A 16,763-nucleotide genomic window follows, 5' to 3' on the forward strand; every position below is an offset into this window, starting at 1 on the left:
CATCTCAGAATGCACAACATTTCGAACCTTGAGGCGGATGGGCTACAGCAGCAGAAGACCACGTCAGGCACTTTATTAGGACCATAGTGTTTGGAATAAAGCTAAATGTAATGTTATTCATGAATGTTATAAAATATTAATATATTTTCTATGACGTGCACATAAACTACCTCACATTTTATTGAAGATGCGTTTCTGTATCTGAGTCCTGTTTTAAAATAGATTTTCTATGAAAATCTACACTAGACGGAGGTCTTTGACCAATGCACCGCATCTAGCAGTTTTTCTCCGAATCTTGTGCATGTGTGCCATGTTTTTAAGACAAAAATAAAAATATACAAGCAAAAAACATTTTGGCTTCACTTGGGCTGTTATTCAATGTGTATTCTTTTGTGTTCTTACGTTCTCGTGGACTCATTCGACGTCATCATCCACTGCCAAAGTTCAATTCTAATAGGCTTCTCAACAACGCAAGTACAGAGAATGCATATTATTACACAGATATGTTCTGATCAGGCCAGATATCGAGGATGGATCGAGTGGTGACTTGTGAGCAAGAACCCGATACTACGGTGACAGATGAAGGACATTTATCGTTGTTTACCCACATAAATATCATTGGTTTTACATCAAGAGTTTCCCACTGTAAGGTGGCGAAAGTCTGACAGCTCGTAGATTCGTTATACTCTATCAACATTTGTTGTTTTGTTGGGCATCATTTTAATATCGAAATAAACACATGAAGGAAATGAGTAATTTTCACTCCCAAATGCATCTAATACTCGACTGTAGAGCCCTGCAAGCATCTCTAAAAATGATCAAACAGTGATTCATTGATATTCTTGAAGCCCTATTTAAATGTACACAATAAAACCAAGACACCACTGGACAACATTGAGTTTTTGGCAAATTTAGTTTTATACCCTTTACAAAGAGCTGTACTACCACAGTTTAAAGAGGTACATATGTTGACTGCGTCATAAGCACCCAGTCACATGACATGATGGCACCTTAAGCCACATTCCGGAAACTTCCACTAAAGTACAAAAAACAATTGTACACATCAACAGCTTGCAAATACAAACAGAACAAACCACATCAAAGAAATATCAAATGGTAACTCACAAAAGCTCCTTTTGCCTGGTACTTGAGTACTGGAGACATTGATGTTAAAGTGAGTTTGTATATGTTTGTGTGTTTTCACGTGCATGTGTGTGTGTATAGATAAGTGATAAATTGATGTTTAATTAATGGAATGAGATTAGATGCATGATCATTACAATTGTTTCTGTTTCTGTTAAACAGTAAGGCAAGAAAAATACTTAACGCAAGTATGAAAATGCAGACACAAATGATTTTACTTTAACTAACTTGCTCAGAAAGATTCTCTTCAAACTGTTCTTCTTTACATTACAGAAGTAGGTTTGAAAAAGAAAACAGACCACAGTAGAAGAGTTTGCGCTAATGTCTGCTATAGTGCCCCTGTTGGCAATGCTGAGAAGGCCACATGTACATGCCATGCTTTATGAAATGTAATCAGACACATTTTGGAACATATGAAATTAAGCTAGCAAATGTAGAAGCATTGGCATTCGTGTACTAGTGCAGTGTGTTTTCAAGCCTTGCTCTAGTTGAAAGAACGGACACATAAAATGTATACCGCATTTCAGGGAACTTACACCTCATTTGTTCATAGGTGGAATGCGTATTTTAATTTAGATCCTTGTCTTGTTGCTCTTTAGGTCCATGCAGCATATTGCAGGTCATGCTGGATTGTCTTGACATACTTTTTTCTTTTTTCTTTTCTTTACTTGAGATCTGTTTCTTCAAGGCACAGCAAGAGAGCACAAAACAAATCACAAATCCTTTACATTCAGATTGGCAAGAAAACCCTCCACCCACCCCATCCCTTCCAGTCCTATAACCACTAGCAGCAAAGACCACGAGTACAAAATTTACTAAGGAAATTAGAGTGTTTGTTACAGAAGCCAGGGCAACACTTGACGAATCTAAAGAGAGCTGCAGGCTGTTTTGAGCATGAGACAGAGGTGGTCTTGTAAACAACATAATGTTAGAACGTTTGGGGTTGAATCTAATGTACCAGGATAAACCAACATGACACTTTCAGTTTGGGTTGAAACACATACTGTAAATCATTTTAGCCACAACATAGTTGAATGATTATCCTTAAAGTAATGTTCCAGCTTTAATAGAAATTAAAGGAATAGTTCACCCCAAAATGAAAATTCTGTCATCATTTACTTAACCTTCATGTTCTCCAAACCTGTATTACCTGACCTCTTTCTTCTCTAAAATAATGCATTTTTTAAATTTCTGTTTGTTTTCCAAGGAAGAAAGAAAGTCATATGAATTTGAAACAACAAAGTGTGAGTAAATGATGATAGTTTTTTTTATTATGGGGTGATTCGCCCTTTAAGGCCCTTTTTGGTTTTCAATGCAATTAAAGGAATAATTCACCTAAAAAATATAATTCTCTCATCATTTACTCACCCTTATGCTATCTCAGACTTGTATCTCTATTGGTTTAATCCATATATTCTAAAGCGATACGATTGGTTTTGGGTGAGAAACAGACCAAAACGTAACTCTGCTGTATACAAGTGAAATCGCGCTACAAACATGATCACACCAAGGAGACTGCAATGTCAAGATTTATATAGAAAAGTTACATTTTGGTCGGTTTCTCACCCAAAACCGATCGCATCAGAATATATGGATTAAACCACTTGAGTCTCGTTGATTACTTTTATGCCACCTTTATGTCCTTTTTAGAGCTTGGAAGTCTTGGACCCCATTGACTTGCATTGTATGGATATATTCACATCATATCTCCATCAAAATATGTTCATTTGCGTTCTGCAAAAGAAAAAATCATACAAGTCTGAGATGGCATAAGAGTGAGTAAATGATGAGAGAATTATAATTTTTGGGTGAACCATTGCTTTCACAATGGGGCAAGGTACTGCACTGGGATAAAATGTAAAAATACACCTTGTTTCTAAAGTATAGTCACCACACTTAAAGATTGTTTGTGTTAACTTGGTTCTATTTTGATAAAATCGTTTATTAACCTTGCTTGTGCAAAGATCCATCCGATTTTTCAACTCCTGGAATGACCATGTAAAGCCGGAATGCTTTGCCCAACAGACTTACAATGCAAGAGCATTAAAACTGAGGTATGAGTTCAAATAATTTTCTGAAGTAATTGACTGCATTTATGACATGAAAGCATAACTTGTTTTGAACCTGGAACATCTTTTGATACATTGGATTTCAAAATAATGTAAGCACTTTTTTCATTTTTAAGTAGCTGCAATTATTTTTCAATTAAATTAAAAGGTAACCGGGGGTTGGGCAAAGAAAGGGCAAAAAAAGTTGGTGATAATAAACGCAATAATAATCTAACAATAGTAAACACATGAAAACAACACCCTCTTGGCACAATGTTGCACAATTACATACTTTACCAATGCTAAAATACAAGTAGTTAATAAAATAGACAATAATAAGCACAAACTGTAATAACAGAAAAAGGATTAATTAACTAATTAGATTTGCATGTCTGGAGCACTGCCTCTCTTTGGAGCTACATGATGACTATGCCTAAAAAAGCACATCGAAAAATCTTTCAAAATGCAGTGTTCCAAGGTTCAATCTACCGTAATGACAGACGCCATTCATTTGATTATGCAGGAAAGGAAAATACAAGAGAATATCGAGAAAGTAGAAAAACAATTGGACTGGTCTCTTTTTTTTTTTTTTTGCTTTTATCCACTTCAGATTGAGCCTGTGGTACATCTTTGAAAGCTCATCAAAGTCTTTAGAACTAAAACCACCATCTCAGCAAATTCCCCATCAACAAGCTTTTGAAGCAGTTTATAGCTTGGATGACCCTAATTAGTCTGTAAATGGAGACTGTCGAGGACAAAAAAAAATGCTGCATAGTTCCTCTGTATCAGCCACTAGCTAAGATGGGGTATGGGGCTTGAGCTTTGGGGATGGAAGCAAGGCGAGGGGGCGAGGCGGGTCATTTGAAACCCACAGGGCTGTCCATGAGAGTGCTGGGACAAACTAGGTCATCCTTGAGTTCAGTCTCCAGAGTTTCCTCCAGGTCTTTCTCCTCCCCCTCTTCAGTGTCACGCACTGAACTCTGGCTGTTCCCCATGGTGCCGTAACTCTGGTGGGCCGGAGAAGGCATGGGAGTCAGACTCAGCTCAGGCTCCAGCAGGACGGACGCTATAAAAACCTATTAAAAGGAGTGAAAGAAGTAGAGGTAAGCAGGTGGACAGCAAGAGTGTCATTATTTCAAGAGCTTCTTTTTTGGTTTAGGCAGCATGCTACAGGTTAAGTGCCTTTGACACGATGAGTGGAAGCCTTAGAGGCAATGAGAGGAGAGTGATTAATTAATTTTATGAGAGAGGCTTGAAATGAGAGGGTGATGAACTAAATGAGCTGTGATGAGGGAACATGAGCAGGTACATTAGCTGTGGTTGTGCTAGAAACAGTGCTTCTCTCTGCATCACTGAAAACTCCTTCTGTTGCCTGATCAGACATCTGAAACAAAGAAGGATAGCAATCAGTTTAGTTTTTTGCCTGAAGATATAATTCTCCCACAAACATTCATCCTTGACAGATTATTCTCCAAGCCCATTCCAAGATGATTTAATTACAGCGCCTGCACAGCAGTACCGTATTGAAATGACTCAAACATTCTGGTTTGAGGTTTTTTCTAAAACCATAACCTTAATAACTAAACTTCTGCAAATAATTCAGCCTGAACTGCTTAACATACAAACTACATTCAAACTTTGTTTTGTAGATGATTTCAGACTCAGGTGTGCCATCTATTTTTGATGTAAACTTTATATTTTTAAAAGGGATAGTTCACCCAAAAATATCATTTACTCACCCTCATACCATCCCAGATGTGTATGATTTTTTTATCTGTAGAACACAAATTAAGATTTTTAGATGAATATTTCAGCTATGTAGGTCCATGCAATGCAAGTGAATGGTGACCAGAAATGTTAAGATCCAAAAAGCACATTAAGGTAGCGTAAAACTAATCCATACAGACTCCATGTCATCTGTAGTGAAATAATAGGTGTGGGTGAGAAACAGATCAATATTTATGTTATTTATTTTACTATAAATCTCTACTTTCACTTTCACATTTGGAGATGTTCTTCTAAATATCTTTGTTTTTGTTCAGCAGAAAAAACAAGTTATACACATCTGGATGGGCATGAAAGTGAGTAAATGATGAGAGGATTTTAATTTTTGGGTGAACTATCCCTTTAAGAAATGTAAGCTAAACGTTACAAAATCTCCCATTGGATTACGTTGAAAGTATGTTCAGCATTAACTGACAGTGATGATGTCAACGTTATATATGCATTTCTTACATGTGCACTCACTGAGAATTTTTTTAGGAAAACCTGTACACTTACTTATTCATGTGATTATCTAATCAGTCAATCATGTGGCAGCAGTGCAATGCATAAAACCATGCAGATATGTGTCAGGAGCTTCATTCAATAATCACATCAACAATCATAATGGGAAAACATATGTGATCACAGCACTGATTGTTATATATATAGATCAGCGGATCACAGTGATTTCAACCGTGGCATGATTGTTGGTGCCAGATGTGATGGTTTGAGTATTTCTGCAAGTGCTGATCTTCTCAGAGATCAACGGAGAATGGCCAGACTGGTTCAAGCTGACAGAAAGGCTACGGAAACTCAGATAACCACTCTATATAATTGTAGTGAGCAAAATAGCATCTCAGAATGCACAATGCGTCAAACCTTGAGACCGATGGGCTACAACAATAGAAGGCCATAGTAGACCTAATAAAGTGCTCAGTGAGTGTATATACATACTGTATGTGATCAGTCTTGTCTTCCTTGTATATATTTTTTCTGCACAATAAATACTTTATTATTATTATTATTATTATTATTATTATTATTATTATTATTATTATTATTATTATTATCATTAATTAAGAGTCAACTGAAAACATGGCAGGAACAGAAAATCACATGACAGGAACATTATTCAAAATAAAAGATGAAAATAAAATAAATATATATATATATATATATATATATATATATATATATATATATATATATATATATTATAGGACATCTGTCATGTTTTCATGTGTTTTTGTTCATGTCATTCATTTTGAAAACTAAGTTACTTGTTTATGTCATGTTTTCATGTCTTTTGTCCTTTTGGTTGCTGTCATGTGACCCTCTTGTTTCACTATGTTTATTAGTCCTGTCTCTTCATTGGTCTTGCCATTGGTTGTCTCTGTCTTGTAGTTACCCATGTTCATGTATTCAGCCCTCATGTTTGCCATTGTCTGTTGTCAAGTATTGTCTTAAATGTAACATTGTGTCAAGTCGTTTATGTTTGTTTTGGATTCTCACTGTTGGGTATATCACTCAGCACAACGAGCCAACGGCCACGGCCGCCACGGCCACTGAGCCAACGCCTGCCACAGCCAACGAGCCAATGCCTATGCCCGCCACGGCCAACGAGCCAGCATGGCAAGCCTCGTCCATCCCAGAGCCAGCTTTGCAAGCCTCAGCGGTCATGTCATGCCATGTTGACACGCCTGCCATTCCTACCTCGTCATGCCATGATGTCACGTCATGCCGTGTTGCCACGCCTGCAATTCCTACCTCATCATACCATGTTTCCACATCTACTCCTCAGCCTAACACGGCCGTCCGGAAGCAGAAGAAGAGAAGGGCTCCTACTCCCCAGTCTCTGCCCATGCTCACGACCAAAGATGTCATTCCCAGTCTCTGCCAGTGCTCATGACCGCAGAGTTTGTTCCCTGGACTCTGCTGGTGCTCACAAGCACAGAGGTCGTTCCCCTGTCTCTGCCCATGCTCACGACCACGGAGGTCATTCCCCAATCTCTGCCCATGCTCTCGACCACGGAGGTCATTCCCCTATCTCTGCCAGTGCACATGACCACAGACATCGTTCCCGTCTCTACCCGTTCTAGTGACCACAGAGGTTGTTCCCCAGTCTCTGTCAGTGCTCATGACTACAGATGTCATTCCCCAGTCTCTGCCCATGTTCACGACCATGGAGGTCATTCCCCAGTCTCTGTCAGTGCTCACGACCACAGAGGTCGTTCCCTAGTTTCTGTTAGTGCTCATGACCATGGAGGTCGTTCCCCTGTTTCAGTCAATGCTCAAGACCACAGAGGTCGTTCCCCTGTCACGGCCCATGCTCACAACCACAGAGGTCGTTCCCCTGTCTCTGCCCATGCTCACGAACATGGAGACCTTTAGCTTTTTACTGCCTGTCCTCACAGCCACCAAGACTGTTCCCCTATGTGGTCAATTACTGAGACTTCCACATCTCTGCCCCCTGAGCCTTCATCTTCTGGCCCTGACCATGTCCTGTGGCTGCCTCCCAGGCCTCTTGACCATGTCCTGTGGCTGCCTCTCAGGCCTCCTGACCCTATTCTGTTGCTGCTTCTCAGGCCTCCTGACCATGTTCTGTGGCCGCCTTCCAGGTCTCTTGACCCTGCTCCCTCCTGGAGCCACCACCCAAATGGCCAGACCCACTCTTTTCCTGGAAGCCACTTCTCTGGTCAGTCTCATGCTCCATGCCCTGTCTTACCAGGCCATGCTCCACGCCCTGTCTCGCCAGGCCATGCCTCAAGGCCCCCCCCCCCCAATGTTCATGTATTTAGCACTCATGTTTGCCATTGTCTGTTGTCAAGTATTGTCTTAATGTAACGTTGTGTCAAGTAGTTTATGTTTTTTGTTTTGGATTCTCGTTTTTAGATATATCACTCATGTAAATAAACTGTAATTGGGTTCTCAGCCTGCCTACATGTTACACCTTCAAATCAATTAAAATGAACAAACACTGTGAAGAAGCACTGTTCCTTGTTAGTTCACATGAACTATATACTGCATCTATAAATTAACATAAACCAAGATTAATAAATGCTATAAAAGGGTGTTGTTTATTGCTAGTTAACTTAGGCTAATGCATTAAAGGTGCTATATATAATATTTTTACTGTACTAAATCATAAAATGACCATAATATATCATTAGAAAATTAGGAAACATGCTAAGTTTAAATACCGGCTTCTCCGATAACAATGCTACAGCCATTATATTCTACTTTGAAGTTTCCATTCCAGGCCGGAATTTCTGTTTATGTTTTGGCCTGTGTGATCCCGCCCACTGCCCACTCACCAATAGTATTTCGACACCACTGGGTTGCCAGATTTGAACAAGTTTGCAGGCAAACAACACTGCGTGCTGCAGCCATGGAAGCCAGCAAACAAACTGGATTAGAGATAACAGATTCCACCCGACCTAAAAAGCCTCGCCATCCATCTAAAAGCCACCATGACCAGAGGCTTAGTAAAACAAAGGATAAACACTGGAGATGCCTTTGGAAGATGGAGACCGCTTACAGCCCAGAATCCTTTAAAACAGATGCTGAGTTGGCTAAATTGTATCAACATTCTGGCAACCCACATGAGCTTCGAGTTTGGGGCGGGGCAGACAACTCTCCAATATTTTGAATTTGGACTGCAGTACCCATTTCAAATACTTGATGTCAATCTTACATATAGCACATTTAAGTAATGTTAACTTTTACACCTTTTTAATCTTAAGAAATGTGTTATTATAAGTATAAATTAACATTAAATAAGATTAATAAATGCTGTAAATAAGTGTTGTGCATTGTTAGTTCATGTTAACTAAGGCACTCTCTATCTTATCAGTATAATGCAAAAACAAATTATAATAATAATTGTAAAGTACATAAAAACATTGTTGTAAGACAGTTTGTTTTTCATTGCTGTATTACAGAAAATCTTTGAAAAAACTATGAAAAACAAACTGTTGAATAAATTGTCATAAAAGCAATGATATATGAATATATTATATCAGAATAATAATACATGACCCTCACATATATTTGTGAGATTCATCCATAAACTGAGCATTTACATTTCACCAACATATGAACCATGATACGACTCTACAAAACATCGAGGTTTCCATGGCTGACCTGATAGGTTGTTGATCTGTTAGGATTTAGTTTTTTGAGACACACGCCAAAGCAGGAGAAGGCAATACAGGACAGTAAAGTTCCAAAGGTAAACAGACTGATGGGCTGCATTGGACCTGCAGAGAGATAAAGCGATAAACCATGGGGTTATGCAGAATCATTTAATAAAACATTTATCTAAGTTTTTAAATGCACATTTTGCAAGATTGTATTTGCGTCTTAGTGTTTCCATTCAGCATTTTTTAGGCATAAAAAATATGCGGATGGAAACTCTGCTCTTAAGGCTGTATGGAAAAACGAAAACACTGAGAAACATTTGTTGCATGGGAAAATTGCTAGATTGTCGTTCTATTCTGAGTCTGGCCTGCAATTGGAGCAACAGTACATAGAAACACTAAAAAGCACAATTAAAATATGATACTTCAAATACTAATACTTGTTCTGATTTATCTGCACATTAAACCAGTCCCATATGCAAAAAGACATTAAATCATGTAATAAAATCATAGAATGAGCATAAACCTACCCAGTCTGAGTACAGAGAAGAAGAGCAACCAGAATATGCAGAGAATGGGTGCCACTACCACCTGACTGATGGCAGCCGAGTGGATCCGCTGGCTGAGCTTTGTGGGTATATAAGTGTAGTAGATATTATAGCGATCTACCATATGCTTCAGAACAAGGTAGAGCAACCCTGCAAAAGAAAGTTTATAGATTACAATTCTGAAATACTTTAAGTTAACACATGGTCATTTTTCAAGTGTTCTTCTGATGGTTTATAGCAATGGTTTTTAGAGTATTCTGATAGGACAGCAATGAAAAACAATGATAAATGCAAATAATAAAATGCAACTAACCATATAATCGTGCAAAGTTAAGAGAGTAAAACACATAGGCTTATATATTTTAATATATTTAAAAATAATTTCTTCTCATATCTTTTGTTAGTTACATCAAAGGCCGGTGTCCAGCCAAACTCAAATGTATTTTGTAGAAGTTAGTCAAATTAGGCAGATGTCAACAAAGACATTCCCTTATCTTCGAAAGCCATGAACAAAAGTACACAAGACAAAAGAAAATACAAATCAGACAACATTTAATATGGGTTTACTTGCAATAAAAGTATATGAAAGTGGTTTGTGCCAAACTCTCAAACTTTTGAGCTTATCAAAAGAAAGCAACATGATCAAATTGCTGTTCTTATTGATATTAATACATTTCAATGTTTTATTTTAAAGACATTTTTCCAATACTTGTGTACAATAAACAATTTTGGTACTGTGTTGGGTGGCCACTTGATGTCCAATGTTGAGAACTACTGGTTTATAGGCCCTAAGTTTTCCTCTCCATGCACAGGTATAATATTTATAAATGATAGTGTGTATATAATCCACATGTGAGTTAGTGGCCAAATAAATGCAGAACTAAGTTAAAAAAAACATGATGATGGATGTCAGCGTATAGTAAATAAACAGTCATGGTGTGTATTGGTGAAAGAACAGTCGTGGAGTGGGCGTCTGGATCTCGGCTAGACGGGTCGGAGCGTCTGGAAGACTACAGCAGATTCGCACCTAGCGGTCATGTCACACTGCGATACTGAGATGCGGCTCAGACACCCACACACACTCACTGGCGATGGGAACAAGGTATGAGAACATGCACGAAGGTACAAATGAAGACTGGTGGAAAGAAAAAGAAAGCAGTGGTGTAAAAAATGAAAGGAAATGAGAGGAAAAGAACAAAAAAGGACATAAATGGTGTCGTTGAGATGATAGAAGAGTGCAAATTGGGAGGGAAGAGGAATAAGGGAGTGCACAATATGGGCTAAAAGGAAAAGAAACCCTAAAATGATGGACTCACCGAAAGGTACAATGATGGGGCAGGTGATGCTGTAGGTCATGCTGACTGAGAATATGCACATGGTCCAGGCATATTCGAGACCAAACTGAAACTCATAGGCCTGACTCTGTGGGTGAAGAGAAACGGGTTGTTAGCGGTTTATGATAGGTCATTAAGAGCGGTTTGTCTATGGGCCTCCAAGACAATTACTATCAGTTACATTTGACATGTATTACACAACGGTACATGGCATAGATGGAATAGGAAAACGTTTATACTAGAAATACAGACAAATATGGAGTGAAATGAATGTCCATAAATGAAAGGATGAAATTCTTATCTATAATTCTATAACATAATGAAATTCTTCATGATGAATGAGGGATTTTAAATGGCGGTTGTTTGATTTACTGAATCAGACACAACTTATTATACAGATTCACTCACCCTTTTAATGTGGATTCGCTCAGCTATAGATTTGGCAAAACAGAGGCGAAGAGAATACACCAGCAGTGCAGGAATACGCAACAGCTCCATAGCCGTTCCTATCAGACTAGACGTGATCACATAATTCACAAAGAACGCCCCATTATCAGGCAAAAACACACACCTGGGGAAATAAAACGAATTCGATTACATCTATTGGTAAATGGCTTTAGTTCTAAGAAAATTATTATGATTTAGGGAGCAGCAAGAACTTACTGAAACTTCAAATCTGTTTCATCAAGGAAGTGGATGTCAAAAAGCCACCTGAAGAACAAATCCAAGCTGCGGAGCAGATAAAGGGGAAAATATTATAATGTCACTTTGTTGGACATTTTGCTATCTAATGCAACGGCATGCCTTATAGGAATATTCCGGGTTCTATACAAGTTACGCTCAATCGAATGCATTTGTGGCATAATGTTGATTACCACAAAAATGTATTTCAACTCATACTTCCAGTTATTTAAAACCAACAAAGAAATTGGGTTATAGTGAGGCACTTACAATGGAAGTGAATGGGGCCAATCCGTAAACGTTATAATACTCATTGTTTCAAAAGGATAGTCACAGGACATACACAATATGTGTGTTAACATGATTTTAGTGTGATAAAATCACTTAATAACCTTTTCTGTGTAAAGTTATTTCCAATTTTACAACTTCGTTGCCATGATGATGTAATATCAACAAACCCTAAAACGACTGTAAAATGATGATTTAAACAACTTTGCAGCTCAAATAATACATGAGTTTTAACAGAAGAATGAATGTAAGTGGTTTAATAAAAATATTAGATTCACATTTCTGACTTTAAACCTTCCAAAATTTGGCCCCATTCACTTCCATTGTAAGTGCCTCACTGTAACCTTGATTTTACTGTTGAATTAGGACCTGGCTAATTGGCCCTCAATTATATCGACATCAATTATAGTGGTTTTGATTACAGAATAAAACCGGCTGTTTTTTTTAATGAGGATTCCATTATTAGTAGTGCATGTTAATGAATTAAAAAAATTCACCATGGTTGGAAAGGGCTCCAGGATACAATTTTGGAAGGCCCTAACTATCCCTCTCAGTACTGTTCAGAGCATTATTAAGTGCCAGGAGGATATTGATCAGGGAAGCTATCAAGGGACCAAAGGCAACTTTTAAGGATTTTACAAGCCCTTATGGCTGAGATTGATCAGTCTGTGCATGTGACAACAATCTCATAAGCTTGTATGGCAGAGTGTTAATAAAGAAGCCTCTTCTGAAAAAGTGCCACACCAAGTCTCATTTGCACTTTGCGAAAAAACACTTGGAGGATTCTGATGCCTTGTGTTAAATGGTTTTATGTTTCCCCTGTTCATGTGTTTTGCTCTTGTTTTCATGTCTTTAATTTCTAGTTTAGTTCCTGTTCTGGTCATGTGGTGTCTTGTCATGTGATTTACTGTTCCCTCATGTGATCTTGTCACATGTTTCCCCTGTTCATGTGTCTTGTTTTCATTGGTTCATTGTTTGATTGCTTTGTTATTAGTCTTGTCTTTTCATTGGTTATATTTCATTGAGTCTTGTTATCTTGTTTATAGTTTAGTCTTGTGAATGGTTGTCTTGTTTACCTGTTACTCATGCCCTTGTCTTTAAGCCATCAAGTTTGTCATTGTCTAGTGTCAGGTATTGTGAATATAACTTTGTTGTTTTGTGTCAAGTCAAGTCAAGTCAAGTCCAGTCGCTTTCATAGACTTACCAAATCATGTCAAGTTTAGTTTAGTCAAGTTCATGTTTATGGTCAGATGAGACAAATGTTTTTGGACTGAACTTGACAATGACCCTAAACACACCACCACCACCACCAAAAAAAATAAAAATGCAGTGCCTCAAGTATAGGACGGTCGAAGTCCTTGACTGGCCAAGTCAGAGCCCTGACTTAAATCCAATAGAAAACCAGTGGATGGACTTGAAGAGAGCAGTCTAACACGAACAATTCTGCAAGGAAGAATGGCCAAATATTCCCCAATCTAGGTGCGAAAATCTACAGTAGTAGAGACGTATCCAGAAAGACTGATGGCTGTCAACAAAGCAAAAGGTAGCTCTACAAATGATTAAATCCAGGGTTATGATCACTTTTCATTCCCTGTTATTCTTGTTTTTCATCTTTTATACATTTTTGAAACTGTTGCCCTTTTTTCCCCTTACTTTAAATAAAACTGGGAAAAAAAATATTTTTAATGTCTTTTTATTTCAGGCTATAAGACAATAAAGTGACTATGCCAAAGGGGTATGATGATTTTCTAGGCACTGTATATAAAAGAAAACAATATTATTCTGAGATTAAAAAAAGGTGTATTTTATACAAAAGCCTGAGTAATATTTTATTGTGATGCTTTTATAGCTGATAAATTCTGTATTCAGATTATACGATATTTACCTCGACAGACCCAGTGATGGTAGAATAATGACCATGAAGACAAGCAGTGAGAAACATTTGTGCATGGTGACCTGATTCTCACAGGACCTAAGAGAGACACACATAACAAGAAGTGAGTAAGTGAACTGAAATGTTTTCACCTCAGCAACTAAATAGTGTAAATTGACAGTCTTCACTAGAAATAACTACACCTTCGTTCCAGTTCTTCAACAAGAATCTGCATTTGCAACCCATTTTACTTTAAAAATAAGAATTTAAGAGTTGAAGAAAAAATAGGAATGGACTTTTTTATCAGAATTGATTGGAGTGTGAAAAGTGGTCAATATGTGACAAATATTTGGAAGGAAGGGGTTAAAAAAAAAAGAAAATTGATTCAGAGGAGGAGCAAGTTATTAGTCCTACGTTTTGATGAAAGATTGCAAAGACTAACAATTTGAGTCATTCACAATAAGACCGGGAGCATGTATAAAGTATATAAATGGGGTCAATTTTGATTTCATGTTCACTTTAAAGTACATATTTTTGCACAGTGTTTCCATTGTAAATACACCAGGTATTCAAGTGGACATATAGCAGTAGCAGAAAACCCAGAGTTTGATCCACATCAACTATAATGTGACTCTGTGAAAGATGCCGCCAGTGTGCATATGATTATTCCCTTGTTGTGATCGCTATGACAACAAGACTGGAGAGGCAATCAGAGAGTGTAGAGAGAGGGACGGCATGTAAGCGTGTTGTGCATGGGTGGGTGGGAGTCTGGGTTGAGGGCTGTTCTGCTGTTATGCAATATGTTTGTGCTCTGATAATATGAACATGTTTATGCAATAGATTTAAGCTGCATTACAAATACAGCTACCAAAAGCACAAACTTTTTTACCCTGGCCATTGGGAAATGCTATATTTGCTATATTATTAACAGTCATCAAAAACTATGAATAAATATAAGACATAGAAGCTGAAGGTAACACAATACGAACACACTGTTGCATGCACATGCACGTTGTGCTTGAGACGTCTGTGAAAGAGTGCATTGCCTGATAACATTACATTCTATTTTAACCATCATATTTGTGTACAAATATCTGATAATTTTTTTTTAAATAGGCTTATTCCTTAGGAATAAAAAACCGGTTCTGTTAATGCATGTTTGGTTTTAAAAGAGAGTGACAGCTATATTCTTTAAGCAAAGTGGCTCTCCTAAGAGTCATCGAATCAAATTTTGGTTGTTGTCCAATACGAATGGAATTGAAATCAACAACTAGTTGTATGACACGTTATTGGAATAAGTAAATAATGAGGTATCGATGTTATTGACGTGCCACCATATTGGATTTGTGTTTTGTTTCCATGAGAGAAATCAATGGTTTGATATGAGAGTGAATAGCAACTTTTATTCATAAAATATGTTTATCATACAAAGTAACTGTATACCTTCAGAAGACATGGAATATGACACACAAGTCACATGGACTGCTTTTGGGTGTATTTTTAAGATTTAAAATAGGGATGTCCCGATACCATTTGTTTTTTCAGAATGAGTACAGATACTTGCATTTTGGTACTCACCAATACTGAGTCCGATACCTGTTTTTGTTTTATTTTAATAATTTATTTCAATTGTATCATCAAAATAGTATTTAAATAAATGAATTCATTAAAACTTAAATTTGTAATGTATTATTTTATCAAATAAAGTGATTGTGGAGCGGAGGGGGCGGGCCGGGTCGGAATATCGCGCGCCTGGTCCCCAATCGGCCTGATGAGGCGCTACGAGGATAAAGGCGGCGGTGACGATTGTTTGAGAGAGAGAGGATTACGGGCATGTCCGTCATATGTGTTTGTTTATGTGTTTTTGGTTTGAGTTTTCATTAAATTATGATTTATATTGACAAGTCGGTTCTCGCCTCCTCCTTGCCCATACTTTAACTGTTTTACATTGGTGCCGAAACCCGGAAGGAGGAGGGATGGCCGTCGCAGAGTCCTCGACACTGCCGCCCACCCAGGGAGCGCCGCTGCCATCTGCCGGGTGACGGAGTAGCCCGACCGCCCGGATGCGGGTACGGCCATCGTCCGCGGAGCAAGTGGGGACTGGATACCCCGACCGCCTGGAGCGAGGGAGCTGCTGCCGGGGGCGGAGGAGTGCCCTGCCGTCCCCAGAGACGCGGAGGGGTCGAGGGAAGACCGCCGTCCGAGGGGAGGAGGGAAACTCTCCGACCGCCCGGAGCGGTAGAGCCGCTGCCAGGGGCGGAGGAGTGTCCCCATTTGCCGCCAGAAAAGCAGAGGCGCGTTCTGCCCGCTGGGGGTCGACGGTTTCACTCCGGTTCGCCAGGGGGTGGAGCGGCTGTCGTCCGCCTGAGTGTGGAGGAGTGTTCGAGGACCACGCGACGGTACATCAGAGAACCGGTGAGTGAGCTTTTCTCTCTCTCCTCTCTCTCTCCCTTTCGCACCGTGTTGGCCTTTTCCCTCGCCTATTTTGTTGTTGTTTTTCCCCTCCTGTCTCCTCCCAGGGCGAGGAAGGCGGGGATGACCACGCGGGACGCAAGATACACCCCGCCCCAGGGATAGGGGGGGTGTACATCATGCCGGTGGCACCCCGGCCTGAGATAACGCCGGGAGAAATGTGGAGCGGAGGGGGGCGGGGCCGGGTCGGAATATCGCGAGGGATAAAGGCGGCCGGTGACGATTGTTCGAGAGAGAGAGAATTACGGGCATGTCCGTCATGTGTGTTTGTTTATGTGTTTTTGGTTTGAGTTTTCATTAAATTATGATTTATATTGACAAGCCGGTTCTCGCCTCCTCCTTGCCCATCCTTTAACTGTTTTACAGTGATTATATACAGAACATCACAGCACAATACAAAATACAACATTGGAGTTATTTTTGTCATATAAATGTTGCATAACACAGATGTGAGATATTGCTTAAATATAATA

General features: G+C 38.9%; 1 protein-coding gene across 1 annotated transcript in view; it reads right to left on the reverse strand.

Annotated features, from left to right (window-relative positions):
• Positions 1 to 904: 904 nt before the first annotated feature.
• tmem63c (transmembrane protein 63C) overlaps positions 905 to 16,763 on the reverse strand; it is a 69,649-nt gene continuing 53,790 nt past the window's right edge. The window contains exons 16-23 of the mRNA XM_052145815.1: positions 13,831 to 13,917; positions 11,640 to 11,705; positions 11,385 to 11,547; positions 10,959 to 11,064; positions 9,625 to 9,792; positions 9,099 to 9,214; positions 4,501 to 4,575; positions 905 to 4,267 (exon numbers count right to left, since the gene is read on the reverse strand). Coding sequence (XP_052001775.1) covers positions 4,049 to 4,267; positions 4,501 to 4,575; positions 9,099 to 9,214; positions 9,625 to 9,792; positions 10,959 to 11,064; positions 11,385 to 11,547; positions 11,640 to 11,705; positions 13,831 to 13,917 — 1,000 coding nt within the window. The 3' untranslated portion in view covers positions 905 to 4,048. The remainder of the gene's footprint in view (positions 4,268 to 4,500; positions 4,576 to 9,098; positions 9,215 to 9,624; positions 9,793 to 10,958; positions 11,065 to 11,384; positions 11,548 to 11,639; positions 11,706 to 13,830; positions 13,918 to 16,763) is intronic.

Source organism: Xyrauchen texanus, chromosome 16, assembly GCF_025860055.1.
Source record: "Xyrauchen texanus isolate HMW12.3.18 chromosome 16, RBS_HiC_50CHRs, whole genome shotgun sequence".
NCBI classification, from domain to species: Eukaryota; Metazoa; Chordata; class Actinopteri; order Cypriniformes; family Catostomidae; genus Xyrauchen; species Xyrauchen texanus.